This window comes from Garra rufa, chromosome 5 (genome assembly GCF_049309525.1).
Source record: "Garra rufa chromosome 5, GarRuf1.0, whole genome shotgun sequence".
NCBI classification, from domain to species: Eukaryota; Metazoa; Chordata; class Actinopteri; order Cypriniformes; family Cyprinidae; genus Garra; species Garra rufa.
This window is the reverse complement of record NC_133365.1, coordinates 14,279,325-14,296,642: the sequence shown is the minus strand read 5'-3', so window position 1 is coordinate 14,296,642 and position 17,318 is coordinate 14,279,325. Positions and strand designations below refer to the sequence as shown.

General features: G+C 36.5%; 1 protein-coding gene across 1 annotated transcript in view; it reads right to left on the bottom strand.

The window, feature by feature from the left end:
• gc (GC vitamin D binding protein) overlaps window positions 1–16,551 on the bottom strand; it is a 32,095-nt gene extending 15,544 nt beyond the window's left edge. Inside the window, exons 1-6 of the mRNA XM_073840803.1 lie at window positions 16,417–16,551; window positions 16,028–16,097; window positions 15,639–15,771; window positions 10,379–10,590; window positions 3,624–3,756; window positions 1,050–1,138 (exon numbers count right to left, since the gene is read on the bottom strand). Of these exons, the coding sequence (XP_073696904.1) occupies window positions 1,050–1,138; window positions 3,624–3,756; window positions 10,379–10,590; window positions 15,639–15,771; window positions 16,028–16,097; window positions 16,417–16,480 (701 nt within the window). The 5' untranslated portion in view covers window positions 16,481–16,551. The remainder of the gene's footprint in view (window positions 1–1,049; window positions 1,139–3,623; window positions 3,757–10,378; window positions 10,591–15,638; window positions 15,772–16,027; window positions 16,098–16,416) is intronic.
• Between the last annotated feature and the right edge of the window lie 767 nt (window positions 16,552–17,318).

Genomic DNA, 17,318 nt, shown 5'->3' with positions numbered 1-17,318 from the left:
ACATTAAAACAGCGGTAAAACAGCGAGCACTTGTAATCATTTTCGTATACAGTTATGATTACAGCTCTATAGTTTTGCTTTCTGGATGTAACAAGCTTACTTAGCTGACACTGAATTGAACTTAGGATACGGAATCCTTGGCTACGAATCCAGTAAAAAACATGACTAACAATGAAAGAGCTGAAAGATGAGAGATCAACAAACAAGCTAAAATGGCATGCTTGCAATTGCATTTTTATGCCACATTCGCATTTGTTCAAACTATCGGGTAGGTTCAGTTGTAGTGCAGATGTTATGCTTTTTAAAAATGAAACGTACATGGCAGTACGTATTTCACAAAAAAGTTCCCACAGGTACATTTTCGTCATTAGATCAGGTTGGATGAAGGAGAGACTTGGTTAAAGACAAACGGTTAAAATGTTAGCTAAGCACTACAACAACATAATTTTGAGGCACATTACCTTCAAAAATACAAGTAATCCACTGCATCCTCAGTGGCTCAGATGTAGACTCTTATATTCAGTTTTACATCTAAACACAGAACACTGGGATTGCTAATGAAACATTTTTGACGTTACAGCTGCTCAAGCACGAAGAAAATTCATGGAGGACAGTGTACAACCAAAGACAACTCATTAAGGACAGAAAATTCAGTAATGCAGGACTGTCAGTCAGTGGCCATGGGCGGAGCCTAAACAAATGTGATGTCACACTGTTTTGAGAATCAAAACGGCACGTCTAATGAGACTGATTTTTATATTGTAGGGTGGTTGTTTTCACACACTGACAACACACATTTACATGGTGATGTAAAAGTGTACTTTGCATAATAGGTGCCCTTTAAATACAAGAATTTCAATCAAATATCAATTATGCAATATGTCAGACCTTTAACCCACAGAGAGGAAAAAAAATCTAACTACTTTTGGCAACTCTAGCTCTATAATGATTCAAAACAACCACAACAACAACAGCATACTAGTTAGAAACACCATGGGAATGGTGGATAATAACACTTTTTACTGAAGTGTTAGCCATGACATATTTACCCAGATTTGAAGGATTTCAAGTTCACTTGGTTGTTGCAAACATTGGAGAGAAACCTCAGAAAAATGCTGGAACTTCGCATTTGAAGTCTCTGTAAACAGACAGGATTTATAATAAGATATTTTACTAATAAATCCACATCAACCACCATCATTCATTAGCATGATTATCATTAATTTTTTCATTTTCACAATCATTACTGAGGTTTTGACCTACATAAATTAAACTGATTTCAACTGAATGATATCATTATATTAATCACCATTATCCTCATAATCATTTTCTTCCATTTCATAATTCTGTTCCCTTAGACACATTGCTAGACAAAACTAGACAAATAGCACGCCTCCTCCCCTACACAGGAACTAAAATAAAGACATTTAATTAGCAGTTGTTTAAAGCAGTGTGGGCAGCAGAAAGCAGATTTTAGCTCTGTGAACAGCAGATGTGAGTCTGCCATCACAGGTTTTGTTTTGACAATAATATCTTGGAATCGTGTCTGTTCCTTACAATAGACTGTGCAAGAGCCTTCAGGCAATTTGATACCAAAAGCAGACACACAATACACAATGATGATCATTAGTCCCATTACAGGCTGGCAAAGCACCCTTTAGCTTCTATATGGCGACATATGGTACTTATGTTTGATTGTCTTCAGACAATACATATAACAATAGCAACAAAGAGGGAACAATTACGCTTCCACAGGAAGTGTGTGAGGTATCCCATCATCCAAAACAAACCACACCGTCTATCTCTTAATGATTAGCTAATTTTGACTTGGAACTGGACATTATTAAAAAAAAAAAACTCACAAATGACATTTTTTAACTATAGAGAATTAGAAAAGTTGTTTGTAAGCCAACTGTTGTGTGCTCTATTCCTGGAAGTACATTATTTTCAATTTTTCATCAGCTTTTAATTAGAGAGCTTATTATGTAAAATGCATGCATTATGAGTTAATGAATGCATCACTTCTGAAAACAAAAATAATAACAAGTCTCCATGCTGGTACATAACTATTCTGTTATGTAACTTTTAGATTTTTTTATGTCTTGGTGTACGCTGAAACATACAAAATGCATGATCTGACAGCACAAAAACATAAAAATGTTATACATGCACAGCTTTTAGAAATGTAATATCTTTATAAATCCTTTAAATTGACCAAAAGTGATGATACAGACATTTATAATGTTACAAAAAAGTTTCTATTTCACATAAATGGTGTCCTTCTGAACCTTCTACTCATCAAAGAAACCTGAACCTGAAAAATTCTACTCCACTGTTTTCAACAAAATAATAATAAAAAAATTTTGAGCAGAAAATCATTAAATTAGAATGATTTTTGAAGGAGCATGTGTCTGGAGGTAAGATGCTAAAAATTCAGCTTTAAAATCACAGGAATAAATTACATTTTCAAATAGAGGACTGTTACTTCAAACAGTAAAAATAATTTGATATTTTACTGTTTATGCAGGTTTGGTGAGCAGAGAGACTTCTTTAAAAAAACTTTTACAAATCAAAAACTTTTGACTGGTATTATAAATGCTGTCAGTAGCCTATACATTAAAAATATATCACTACTGACAGCATTACACAACTCAGACTCGCAGGTTTACGAGAGTTTAATAATATTTTTAAGCAGAGAGAAAGAGAGAGATTTGTTTAGTAAAAATTTGCTGCAGAGTCTCAATATGAAAAAAGCAGAATGTTTCTTGATCCGAAATGAATATTTTACATTTTATAGTAGTTTTTACTCAGTCTTAGCACTCAACTAAAGCTATCATCACAAATGATATTAAAACAATATAAGCATAAATAATTAAAAAAAGAGAGAAACATTCAGGTCTACATCTGATATTAACTTGTCTGAAGCAATTACATTTATTGTTTATGCCCCCAGACATCATATTCAATGTATTATCACCTAGACAAGGGAAGTAGTCAAACTTGTCTGAGGAAGGAAACTGCAATAGGCATATCGTGCCATATTCATTCAAATTGTTTTAAAAACTGTCTAGTTTCAGCATGAGATCATGTGGTGTATTTTCAATTTATTTAGAGTTTCATTTCTTGCCTAAGTATAAGAGGTTGCAAGTTTAAACCTTTCTCAACATACAATTTTTAAAACTAAATGAAACTTTCTATAATTACATATTTTAGAAACCGTGGCATACACGATTTTGGGGGGGGGTCTAAGGTGAAAGATAGGTGACAACGACAGTAGTGCTATCTAACCAGACATTGTATTTTTCACGTCTGAGCCATTTCTGGACCCCACAACAGAATCTATAATTTGCTTTTTTTCGTAACCTTTTGCCCACCATTCCCTGTTATTTCAGTGCCAGTTACTTCAGTCGTGACGTCTAATAATACGGTCCTGTAAGATGTCTTACCTGAATAACAACTATTATGGTTGGAATGATATGTAGCGTCTTACTGTGTGTGTGCATGTGATTGCAAATGACAAAGTGATAAAATATAATCAGCATTAAATACATTCACCCAACATCACCCCTCTCGCTGGGGTCGTGCCACAAAGAATGTAATCAGAAATGTGTGGTTCACACTACCTCTTGGAGGAAACATAAGTTTTTGACAGCAGGGCGGCAACATCTCTCTGCCATTCTCACATGGTTCTGAGTAGCATTAAGAACAAAGCCTGCTGGGATGTTTCTGTGCCTGCGGGCAAACTCGTACACATACCTGAAGGAGAGAAAATAATGACTTATGACATCAAGACGGTAAATCAAAGCCCTCCAAGGCATGAGTCATAAAGGGCACAGCATATTCTGTTCTCCTATTAGTAACTTCTAATCAGAAATCAAAGCCAGCAAAAGTGTTTCTTTGTTGTAATCCACTCAAAACAGCATATAATCCTCATGTTTAGACAAGGATGGGGGTGTGTTGTCACCAAAAGATTTTATTATGAAAAACTGTTCGCCCTAGGCTTATTGTAGAACACAATGATTTGTATGACTACAGCAATTTAGCTTTATTATGCAGATCTTTTTTAAGAAGAGAAAAGAAGAGATGCATGAGCTAAAGGGTTTCAGGCATGAGTTCTGTTTTTCTGTAAGCAAAACAAACATAATTACATGACATTTTATATAAAAAAGTGATTACCAACTGTGTATTTTTCAAAATTTTGCTTTTATTCTTAATTCTAAAAAATAAAAATAAAATAAAAATAAATAAAATAAACTGGTCATTTTCTTTTTTTGCCCTCGGCTCAGAATGATGAGTTTATATTGCACACTTCTGCCTTTTTTCCCCCTCAGAAATGACAAACTTGGAATTTGAGTTAAATCAAGTTATAAAGTCTGAAATATGATATTTAAACTTGCATTTATAACTGTAAAATTAAATATGTAAATGTAAAATAGGTTCAAAAAGTAGTTCAAGCTGTAGCTGTAGGGCTAATATAATGTCTCCTATGAACTGCATATGTAAATATTATGAAGACCTACGGTGCCTTGCAAAAATATTCATACCGCTTTATTTTTGTCACGATTTGTTATATTGCTGCCTTATGTTAAACTGCTTTTTCTACACTCCATACACCATTATGACAAAGCAAAAACAGAATTGTCACAGCCTCGTAAATTTGTTAAAAATAAACAATTGAACTAAGTATTCATACCCTTAATACTTAGCTGAAGCACCTTTATAGCCTCAAGTCTTTTAGGTATGATGCGACAAGCTTTGCACATCAGCATTTGACAATTATCTGCCATTCTTCTCCTCACATCTTCACCTCTCAAGCTTTGTGAGCTTGGATAAAGGCTGGCAGACATTTTCAGGTTTCTACAGAAATGTTTGATTTGGTTCAAGCCCAGGCTGTGGCTGGACCACTCAAGGACATTTACAGAGTTGTCTACAAGAGACTCTTACTGTGTGCTTAGGGTCATTGTCCTGTTCGAATGTCAACCTTCTGCCCAGTCAGAGGTTCTGAATGCTCTGGACTGGGTTTTCATTAAGGCTATCTCTATATTTTGCTGTATGATGAGTCCCTCATTCCCTGCTGCTCAAAAACAGCCCCACAGCATGAGGCTACCAGCACTCTTTACTTTTGGGATAGTACTCTTCAAGTGATGAGTAGAGCTGGTTTCCTTCAAACATGATGCTTGGAATTGAGGTTCGTCAGACCAGGTTCTTGCTTCTCACTGTCTGATTTTTTATTTTTTTTGTTTATTTGTTTCAAATTTCAAGTGTGTTTTCAGGTGTCTTCACTGAGGAGAGGATTGAGTCTTGCCACACTGGCATAAAGCCCAGATTAGTGAAGTGTTGCAAAGATGTTTGTTCTTCTGTAGGTTTCTCCTATCTCCACATCTTGGTCACCACTCTAACTAAGGGCTCTTCTCCATCAGTTGCTCAGTTTGGCCAGGAGGCCACCTCTAGGAAGAGTCCTGGTTGTTTCAAACTTCTATGCTTCTATGAACTTTTAATGCAGCTAAATATTTTCAGAACTTCTCCCTAGATCTGTGGCTTGATTCAAACCTGTTTCTGAGCCCTACAGGCAGTTTGTTTGACCTCAGGGCTTGGTTTTTGCTCTGATATGCATTTTCAGCTATTAGACCTTGCAATTGAATTTGCCATAGGTTAACTTCAAGTTTACTAACATCTACAAGCAACATGAATGCTACTGAGCTAAATTTTAACTGTCCAAGATAAGGGTATGAATACTAATGCAATAGAATCATTTAAAGGGATAGTTCACCCAAAAATGAAAATTTGATGTTTATCTGCTTACCCCCAGGGCATCCAAGATGTAGGTGACCCTTTAAGTTTTTTTTTATTTTTATTAAATTTGCAAAGATGTTAAAACCCAAGTAAAACCATGTTTTACTTTGTCATAATGGTGTATGGTGTGTAGATTGATGTGGAAAAAGAAGTAATTTAAAGCAGTTTAACATAAGGCAGCAACATAACAAAGTGTGAAAAATAATTAAGGGGTGTGAATACTTTCGCAAGGCACTGTATTTTTTCAATCAAATGTAGGCTTTAAAAGTAGAGTAATCATAGCAGGTTTAATCTATTAGTCTGTCAGTTTAAACATCTGTGTTTAGCTTAAAATGTCTTTGACAACTGTATTCTATAAAAAAAATCTGATTTTGACATCCAAAGCCACAACAATACATTTTTTATACAATTTTATACAACTCCCTTCACTTGTTACCAGTGTTTTTCTGCCACCACTATGTATGCGCACCTGCAAGTGAAGTAACTGTGATGTCTACTCCAAATTGGTCTATTAATTCATCTTTAATCAGGGAAAAATATACTATATGTAAGAAACAGGTTCGTCAGTGTGTGTGGATGTTTGTCAAACAAAACCTATGAACCAGCAAACTCACATCTGAGCTTGTACAGTCGTGGCCAAAATTTTGAGAATGACAAAAATATTAGTTTTCACAAAGTTTGCTGCTCAACTGCTTTTAGATCTTTGTTTCAGTTGTTTCTGTGATGTACTGAAATATAATTACAAGCACTTCATACGTTTCAAAGGCTTTTATCGACAATTACATGACATTTATGCAAAGAGTCAGTATTTGCAGTGTTGGCCCTTCTTTTTCAGGACCTCTGCAATTCGACTGGGCATGCTCTCAATCAACTTCTGGGCCAAATCCTGACTGATAGCAACCCATTCTTTCATAATCACTTCTTGGAGTTTGTCAGAATTAGTGGGTTTTTGTTTGTCCACCCGCCTCTTGAGGATTGACCACAAGTTCTCAATGGGATTAAGATCTGGGGAGTTTACAGGCCATGGACCCAAAATGTCAACGTTTTGGTCCCCGAGCCACTTAGTTATCACTTTTGCCTTATGGCATGGTGCTCCATCGTGCTGGAAAATGCATTGTTCTTCACCAAACTGTTGTTGGATTGTTGGAAGAAGTTGCTGTTGGAGGGTGTTTTGGTACCATTCTTTATTCATGGCTGTGTTTTTGGGCAAAATTGTGAGTGAGCCCACTCCCTTGGATGAGAAGCAACCCCACACATGAATGGTCTCAGGATGCTTTACTGTTGGCATGACACAGGACTGATGGTAGCGCTCACCTTTTCTTCTCCAGACAAGCCTTTTTGCAGATGCCCCAAACAATCGGAAAGAGGCTTCATCTGAGAATATGACTTTGCTCCAGTCCTCAGCAGTCCATTCGCCATACTTTTTGCAGAAGATCAATCTGTCCCTGATGTTTTTTTTTGGAGAGAAGTGGCTTCTTTGCTGCCCTTCTTGACACCAGGCCATCTTCCAAAAGTCTTGGCCTCACTGTGCGTGCAGATGCGCTCACACCTGCCTGCTGCCATTCCTGAGCAAGCTCTGCACTGGTGGCACTCCGATCCCGCAGCTGAATCCTCTTTAGGAGACGATCCTGGCGCTTGCTGGACTTTCTTGGACGCCCTGAAGCCGTCTTAACAAGAATTGAACCTCTTTCCTTTAAGTTCTTGATGATCCTATAAATTGTTGATTTAGGTGCAATCTTAGTAGCCACAATATCCTTGCCTGTGAAGCCATTTTTATGCAACGCAATGATGGCTGCACGCGTTTCTTTGCAGGTCACCATGGTTAACAATGGAAGAACAATGATTTCAAGCATCACCCTCCTTTTAACATGTCAAGTCTGCCATTCTAACCCAATCAGCCTGACATAATGATCTCCAGCCTTGTGCTCTTCAACATTCTCACCTGAGTTAACAAGACGATTACTGAAATGATCTCAGCAGGTCCTTTAATGACAGCAATGAAATGCAGTGGAATTTTTTTTCGGGATTAAGTTTATTTTCATGGCAAAGAAGGACTATGCAATTCATCTGAGCACTCGTCATAACATTCTGGAGCATATGCAAATTGCTATAGTAAAAACTTAAGCAGCAACTTTTCCAATTTCCAATATTTATGTAATTCTCAAAACTTTTGGCCACGACTGTATATTGAGTATGTAAGTATTGGAGTATGTTTTACAAGAAAATACTATCTTTTAGTCTTTGGTTTAAGAAGCAATTTCTTAATTCTTTAACAAGCAATTTCTGTGTGAAAATCTTCAGTGTTTATGTATTTATTTTTTGTATTTTTTTATCTTATGCAGCCAATCACATAAAACAACATGCATAAAATAATGGTTATATTTAACTAAACTGCAGACAAGAAACTACTTAGCATGTCTGATTTGAAAGACCATATTGTTTATTTTGTTCAAATCGGCTAAAACACTTCTGATGTATACAGAAATCTGCTTCAGTGCATCAACAAAAGGTACTTATCTCCCCCTCGCTACTAATGCAAACACAATCAGAGGAGACTCTAACGGCCAAAAAGGCAATTAACACTTTGATACAGTAGGTGATAAAATATTATATTTATTTATTTCATTTATGTCAGGACTAAGTCCTTCTAAGTGCCATTAAAGTCCAAACAAAATATTGTATTATTATTTAAATTGACTTTAAATAGAAGTTCTGACCAAGTGGCCTCCCCTGAGGCAAACCAACCCAACAAGCAATTATCACTTCCACCTGACTATTAAGCCTAAATGTCTTTCCTAGGCAGATACAAGTGGCCAAAGCATGTTCAGTATTGTCTCTAGTTCCATGGATAAATTACACACCATCAAACATGATGGTATTCATTTTAAAATGAACTCCCAGTAGAGCAATGGAGACAAAAACACTTGATATCCTGACAATGTTTGCCATCACAGCTTACAAACATATAGGATACTTATTAAAGCTGCTCTCATAGAATCAGGATTGGGAATTCAAGCAAGACATTTGGTACCACTGTATGGAAACTTCATTTTGTAAACTTATAGCTAGTTAATTCACACTGCAACAGATGGCAACAATGGCACCAGATACGTTCATCAGGTTTTGTCTGATCTGTGTGTTATCCCTGTTGGCGTCTGTTGGTGTTGGTTGGCGCTTGTTTTTACAAATTACACATGTTGAATCTGTGTTTATCAGGTCTAGGAACATCTAAGAAGTGACATACTGTACACGACCAGCTGTTGGCATTGGTCTGCATTTGTTGGTATGGTGTGAACAGGCCTTAAAGGGATAGTTCACCCAAAAACCCATAAGACCTCTATTCATCATCAGAACAAAAATTAAGATATTTTTGATCTGCACACATAGTGGTACTGCCATGAATTCACATCAAAGACTGACACGAAAGAGAAGAAATTGTTGAATTCGTTGAAGTCGTTATTTTTGTAACAAAAGTATTCTTGTAGCTTCATAACAATACAGGATGTCACATGGACTATTTTATCGATGTCCTTACTACCTTTCTGGGCCTTGAACATGGTAATTACATTGCTGTCTTTGCAGGGTCAGAAAGCTCTCAGATTTCATCAAACACATATTAATTTGTGTCCCGAAGATGAATGAAGGTCTTATTGGTTTGGAACGACATAAAGGTGAGTAATTAATGACAGAATTTTAATTTTTGGGTGAACTATCTCTTTAAGATAAGTCTATAGATTCTAAAAGTAATATCCAAAATGTGGCACCCAATAGTAAAAGATCAATACTAGAAATTAAAACAGATTAGAAATAACTGGCAGACAAAAAGTTGTCAAAATAAACAATTTATATTTACACTATGATTAAAAAGCAAGAAAGAAAGAAAAAGAAAACTGGTTTCAGAATTTTCCATGACTAAGGTGTTGTTGAAAGGAAACAGTGGATGAATAATAAGAAAGCTTCGGTTTCTAGAAGCAATGCTCTCCAGTCTTCTGAGCCAGAGTCTTTTTTATCAGTATGACACTAACAAAGGGATGTTATCATAATCCATTAGGCTTACATGGAAAGTTTCTTTCTCTAATCATGCTATACTTGAAAGAACAGTTTTGAAAAAATCATGGCTATTCAGGGAAACTAAATAGCCAGTGATTTTTCTGAGGTAATGTAATTGGGATACATCATTCTAATGAATGCATTCAGACGGAAATGCTGAATTTGCAGATCCAAGTTGTGAGAGATGCTTTTCTACCACTGTGATGTTTAAGAACAGGCATATTGCATTTTTACTCAGGGAACATTTTCTAATATACTCTTTCACAGCTGCAAATCAAGAAAAAGTTTGTACTGTCTAAAAGAAGTGTTAAATTGAAACTAGGTAGGAAGAATAATTAGCACTTTTTCAAACTACATTTTATCAAGGTTATTTCAAAAAGTCTGAACAGAGCCTTTCAGATTTTTGAAGACTTATAGAGAGATGTAGTGACCAATGGGTGAGCAAGAATGTTGTGTTGATTTCTTCTGTTTCCACCCCCCTAATAAGCCTGAAGCAATGTGGCCTTGATAATGACTCTAATGGGACAAATCTCACCTGACAGAATAGTCCTTCTCATCTTTAGTGTACTCGGTGCAGATCTCTTCATTTGTGGGCTCCAGTAGGGAGGGCAGCTCATCTGCAGAGTACCGTAGTGTGGCCAGACAAAGTTTCCTCTCATGACCCTGAAGTGTGCAGCACTGCTCGATGCCTGGATGTTTAGGGAATGGAGAGTCCTTTCCGCATGACTTCTCAGAGATCTCTGTAGCCTTGGAAAGAGATTGCTATGTAAATAAAAAGCAAGCAACACAAAAGCAAAGGCAAAACAACACCACAGGAAAGTACTGACAAAATAAACAATTTAGTCTAATGTGTGTGTGTGATAATTAAATGTCTCAATACAAATCCATTTATCACAGTTGCTCTCTTGGAGAAATTATTTTAGTTTTCATTTATTACTTAGTAGTGTTTATTTATGTATTTATTTATTTGCATGTATGAACGGCTTCATGGTCCTTTAATGGCACCGAGACAATAAGATACATCATAATGACTATCATATGAAATGCTATGAAACATAAAGGGTTAGTGAAAATTACCCTCAAGTCATCATAAGACTTTCTTCTTTCAGACGGATGCAATCAAAGTTAAATAAAAAAAATGCCCTGGCTCTTCCTAGCTTTATGATGGCAGCGAATGGCTGTTAAGAATATGAAGTCCAATAAAGTGCATCCATCCATCATAAAAAGTACTCCACATGGCTCTGGGGGTTAATAAAGGCCTTCTAAAGAGAATTGAGGCGTTTTTATAAGAAAAACATCTATATTTACAACTTTATAAACCGTAATATCTAGCTTCCGCTAACTGTCGTATGTGCGTTCACGAGGACGCAGGCAAGGTGAATGTGGAACAGAGGAGGGAGCAAAAAAAAAAAAAAAACACCGGTCACAAATTATAAATATAAAATAAGGATTTGTAAAAAAAAAAAAAATGTTGGAGGATTTTGGTGTCCTTTTCTGTAAACAAAACTTGGTTCTCGCAAGACTAGCATATTCTCAACGGAGCTTATGTACATCCTACTGTACATCATCCGCTGGAACGCCACTCTCTCGTGAACACATGTACTGTATAACAGTTGGCAGAAGCTAAATTTGGATTTTTTTCTTACACAATGCATCAATGTTTATTAACCACCAGGAGCTGTGTGGAGTACTTATCATAACGAATGAATGGACTTTATTGGACTTCAAAATCTCAACACCCATTCACTGCCATTATAAAGCTTGGAAAAGCCAGGACATTTTCTAATATAACTCAGATTGCATTCGTCTGAAAGAAGAAAGTCATATACACCTAGGATGGCTTGACGGTGAGTAAATCATGGGGTAATTTTCATTTGTATGAACTATCCCTTTAAGTCTGCAGTGTTTGAAGCCTATTGAAACAGGCCTTGTTTTGAAATTGCAAATGCAGTGTGAGCAATCAGCAAGTTGAGGCAGATGAGGACATTCTGCTCAAGTAATTATTTTTTAATGACATGAATGTAAGCTGTCCCCAGGGAAAGACACTGATACAATGAATGAAGCAGTGAGTGCTCTGCGCCCACACCAACTAACACGCACTGTAATTAATTTGCATTGAAGTGTGCCGAGGATTGGGCCTGAAACTGACAACGGGAACGTTTCCGGAGTTCAGCTGGAGTTGCCTCCAGTCAGGATACATGTTATTATCTCCATGCACAAAATAAAAGAGAATTTTATTTGTATTTATAACCTGCATCTAAGCAACAGTACTACAGAAAGGAAATGCATTCTCCAAACAACTTATCCTCTGTAGGGTTGCGGGTATGCACATAGTGTATTCCAGCATATCACTGTTTTCCTGAAAACATGTTCTGAGGTAGCCATGGATCAGATTTGTTGGTCCAGCACATCCCATTTGGCTCAATCAGATTGAAATCTAGGGAATTTGGAAGCCAACCCTGCTGAAAAAAACAGCTAAAACCAGCCTAGGCTGGTTGGCTGGTATTAGCTGGTTTAAGCTGGAAGTAGCTGGTTTTAGCTGGTCTCTCAGCCTGGCCAGGCTGGTCAGGCTGGTTTTAGCTGGTGGTTTTCCAGCCTGACCAGCTAAGACCAGCCTGACCAGCCTGGCCAGGCTGGAAAAATGGCCAAAACCCCTCTAAAACCAGCCTGGCGACCAGCTATGACCAGCTATGACCAGCTAAAACCAGCCAACCAGCCTAGGCTGGTTTTAGCTGTTTTTTTCACCAGGGAAGGAAACACCTTGAACTCTGTGTCAAGTTTCTCCAACCATTTCTGAGCAATTTTTGCACTGTGGCAAGGTGTATTGTCTTGCTGAAAGAGGTCACTGCAATCAGGGAACACTACTGCCATGAAGAGGTGTACATAGTCTGCAACAATCTTTAGGTAATACGTAACATCCACATGAATGTCAGGGCCCAAGGGTAAGGACCCACGGCAAGTTTGGCAATGGGCCTTTGATGTTATTTTCCTCCAAACCAATAGATGGCAGAAAAGAGTGCCTTAGCACTCCACTTGTCAAGATACACGTGCTGATGCTTGATGTGATCGCGGGCAGCAGCGAAAAGCCTTACCTGATCTAATATTTTGTTTTTAAAAATGTTGTAGATTTAAGTAGCAAATGAGAATCACTAAAATCCTGAATATATCTTGAGACAATGAATGATTTTCAGTTTTAAGATAATTAAAGCAATGGTTTTTAAATAACAAAAGAATATGTAAAAGTATGGTATTAAGGGTAAAAAGCAACCCTGCTGTTAGGGCTAAAAGGTACAATAATTAACATGGTAATTACTAGAAGGCAGACTTTACTATTTGTTGACATGACATTGTTATATTCAGATGGTAAATATCATATATATGTTGGGTGTTCATCTTAAAGATAATCACCATGTTTAAAATGAAACCATCATATTTAAAAACATGCTATTAATCATATCAAATAATAAAATATCTTTTGTTGTTACTACTGTAAATCTACATTATATTACTATTGGATCTCCTTCAGTGCTTTTAGAATCTTTACATTTTAAAATTATTTTGTGTCTGTATTTTAAAATATGTTTTATTTTAACATATTTTAATGACAGTATATTTATTGAGCCAAAAAAAAAAAATTTATCAAAATAAGCAGAAAATACAAACGTACAAACGTACAAAAGTACAAACTTTGCTAAAGTGAATGTATTAACTCAGACATTATAAAAAAAAAAAAAACAAGTATTTGTATCAATACTGCGTGCCTTTTACCCCATGCTGGTGAGCCTTTAACCCTGTGTGTGGGGTAAAAGGCCTCCCTTTCCACCTCATACATTTATAAGATTTTTAAACAAAATAAACAACTTGTATGATTTATTTACACAAAAAGTCCATAAATGTTCAATACAAACACATTTTTTCTTAGGGTGTGCCTTTACCCCTGTTGTACCCTATATACACGTTTCTTTTTTTTTTTGTTATTTATTTATTTTTCCCCCAAACAAATTAATATCTACTGATTTTTCTATTTTCTCACTTATGTTGATGATGGTTTCCAGGTTCACCATTCCAAGTAAGTGGCCTTTTGCCACTTCTTAGGTATTTTATAGGATATTGGAGATAAAGGACAAGAATCAATAGGGGCAAGCAGGTGGAATTAGATTGGGATTTAAATTCAGGCACCCCCCAATGTAAGCACCAAACTCAATATGTTGGAGCATGTGTGCTAACAACTGTGCCACTGCTCACATTCAAACATGCTTTTAGAATTTCATTTTCATCCAAAAATAGATTTTTTAGAAAAGCACAACTGGCTAAACTGCCTTTTTCTCCCATCTCTGGTCAAATCAGTCTTTTATAAATTAAAAGCCACTGCAAAGGTCTGCTAACACACCAGTGATGTACTTATGCAGAATGAAAAGAAGCTTGGTGACAGGAACACGGAAAATGTGATGTAATGAGCTTAGCTGTAGCTGATGATTAAGACCGAGCCTGAGAGATTTAGCAAGATGAGATTTATACAGTCAGGCATAATAAAAAGCACAACCTGTCAATGAGAAGACCATCAAGGGTGAGAGACTTCTGAAAAGATGGGGCTGTGTGAGTTAGGGATGTAATTACGTTAACTACCTCCAGAACTTCCACAGTAATTAGAATGCGAGCATGCGTCTATTTGAGGTTATGTTGTGCTACATCTAGCATGTGATACTGCTCCAGTTCTGTTTAATGTCCGTGCCTCCGAATGCACAGTCTGGAAGTAATTGATAGGAGGTGTATAAATTTAGCATACCCTACATTTAGCTATGGTCAATTTTGATATCTTAATGGGCTTAGCTACCATTTACCTAGCCCTTTAGATTTTACTACATACTTAACTAACTCTCACGCTTTAAAATTTTAATATAGGGTCATTTTCAAATAATGTGTTACGTTGTTTCATTGCACACCTGGGTTAGCAATTAATCCAATTAATAATGGGTATTCAGGTTTCAAGATGCCAAACTTGTCCACCCTTCAGTTAACATACTTTTGCATATTCATAAGGGCAATAAAATATATTGGGCAAATAGAGCTCGCCACCTGCTTTATTAAGTGCGTGTCCATCTGTGCACGTGTGTTCCACTTTGTCTGCAAGCAAAAGCAATGGCAAATAATGACATTTAACGTGTTTCCCGTCACTTTTTCTCCCAGACGCTGGAACTAAACACAGTGGCATAAAAGTTTGACTGTTTAAAAAGAGCATGAATATTTAATAAACTCAGAACTGTTAAGTTTCATTTTTTCCTTCTGGGGCACTCAATTCTTACAAACGTTCACCATGTGACTGATCACTCGTCGAAGGCAGCAGACAGCCAAAAATATAAGGCCAATTTCACGCCTTTTAGACTTTTCAAAAAATAAATCTGTCACTGGTAAACCATCTACTATAATGTAATAAAATACTTAGTAATTTATGTTGCTTGTAAAACATATTTCTTCAGAATACACGGTTGCTTTTTCTTTTCTTTTTTGTGAAAAATGCTTTTGGCCATCAACTAGTTACAGCATCTACCAGCATAATGAGGTGATTCTAATCAAATAATTTCTTAGCCCCTTAGCACCGGTTCGTCTCTCCAGCAGTTTTTCATTAAAAATTTTCTGTTTATTTGTGATCTTTACCCAGGGTTAATAAAATGATGATAACCCACGGGTAGGTTGAGAAGAGTGTGAAAGTCCTATTTTGTGTTTTATCTCTAACAGATTTGTATTTGAATTAGTTTGACTTGTCGCTGAATTCTGTTTAGCCGCAAAACACTTACTCCTTTGTCATAGCAGTCAGGACTGGCATCATCTTTGCAGCATTTTTCTGCAAGCTTGGTCATTTCATCTGCCACACAATTGACCTCTTGGAATGTCCCGTTCGGGAACTTTTGACTGTAGAGGACAGTGACCCTGCAGAGGGATCAAAGTTCAAAAATAGGTTATGCAAGCATGCTCAGAGAATCTCCACCAATTACATCAGGGATATTGTGTGGACAAACAGTGATAAATAAACTGGAATTAAAATACTTTTTAAAACTGTAAACTTAAAACTTGAGCGTCAAATATTTAGCACATATACAGAAGTGTGAATTTATATCTATCAACTATGGTTGAGATGTAGAATTGTGTAAATCCTCCTGGAAAAGAAACCAAACTTTATACTTGCATTTCTTTGAACGTTTCGATTCCAATGGCTTTGAGCTCTTGGCAAACATTTTCCTTGGTATAGTTCTTGCCTGTTGACATACAGTACAAACATATTATAAAGCATAAATACATAAGCACAAAATAAATACATTAGTCGACATAGCTGTCATTAGCTGTAATTTTCTATTTATTTTCTTTCTTCGTGCATTCATCAATTCTCCACCCGTCGCAACAGATATTACATAATTTCAATTATTCTGTTAAACTTTAATTTAACATTATTAACACAAATCCACAGTGTAAGAAACAAAATGAGATGTAATGAGTCTGGCTGAGTCCTTCCTTACACCACTGTGGAAATACAGCCTGTAAAATACCCTTAGATTGAATAAAGTCTGTTCTTCCTACCTTTGTGAGCCAGCAAAGCTGGGACTACTAAAGCAGAAATTAAAATGAGAGCTGTGCTCCTCATATTTGACCAGAGGTTGTAATGCGATTTCAAGATGAGTTCAAATTAGGAACTGCCTTTGTATTGCAGTTTCACAAGAGACAAAAGTGTGCATGGTCAAAAATTAACCAGCAAAAACAGACAGTTATGTAAATGTTTGAATACAAACAAGACTCTGGCTTTCCCTTAGACCCCGTGACACAGCTTGACAGCTGGTCACTAAAACTTAAACTTTGCAGCAGTGACTCAAACGTACAATGACCTACAAGAACAGCTTTTGTGAGCATTTTAAAGGCTGTACTCAGAACCTCACATCAGAGAATTAAAGTTTATCTAAAAATAGCTTAAATCTGACTTCAGATCTGAGCCTGGCATTAAGGAGTAGGCTAAAAAGCTCTTGGAAAAATAGATATATTAGCTTTCACTTTGATTTTCAAGAAAGCATTCCGTTCTTCTCTCAGGAAAGGTTAGCAGTTATCAAAAGATGCTTTGATATCTTGTTCCGGCTGAAAGTGCACTTCAAAGTTTTAGGGAAATGCAAACAAGGGGACTCAAGGTATTACAGGCCTACAGGTTAACAATTTGTGGTGACATTTAATTCAACACCACAATGCCAATTTCAAATTCTAGTACAAAATATGTCCTGAATGAAAAACTGGCTCGGTATATATACAAGGCTATAGCCTCTGACCTGTAGTGAATGTTAATGTTGCAATGACTCAACTGACTGACAGCTGGCTCACTACCAATATTGCCACTCTTGAACTCATTTCTGGCATAAAAAATACACACGTTAATTACATCATCTATTCGGATCAACTTTTGGATTCAACAACTGGAACCTAAAACGAGCAAACAAACC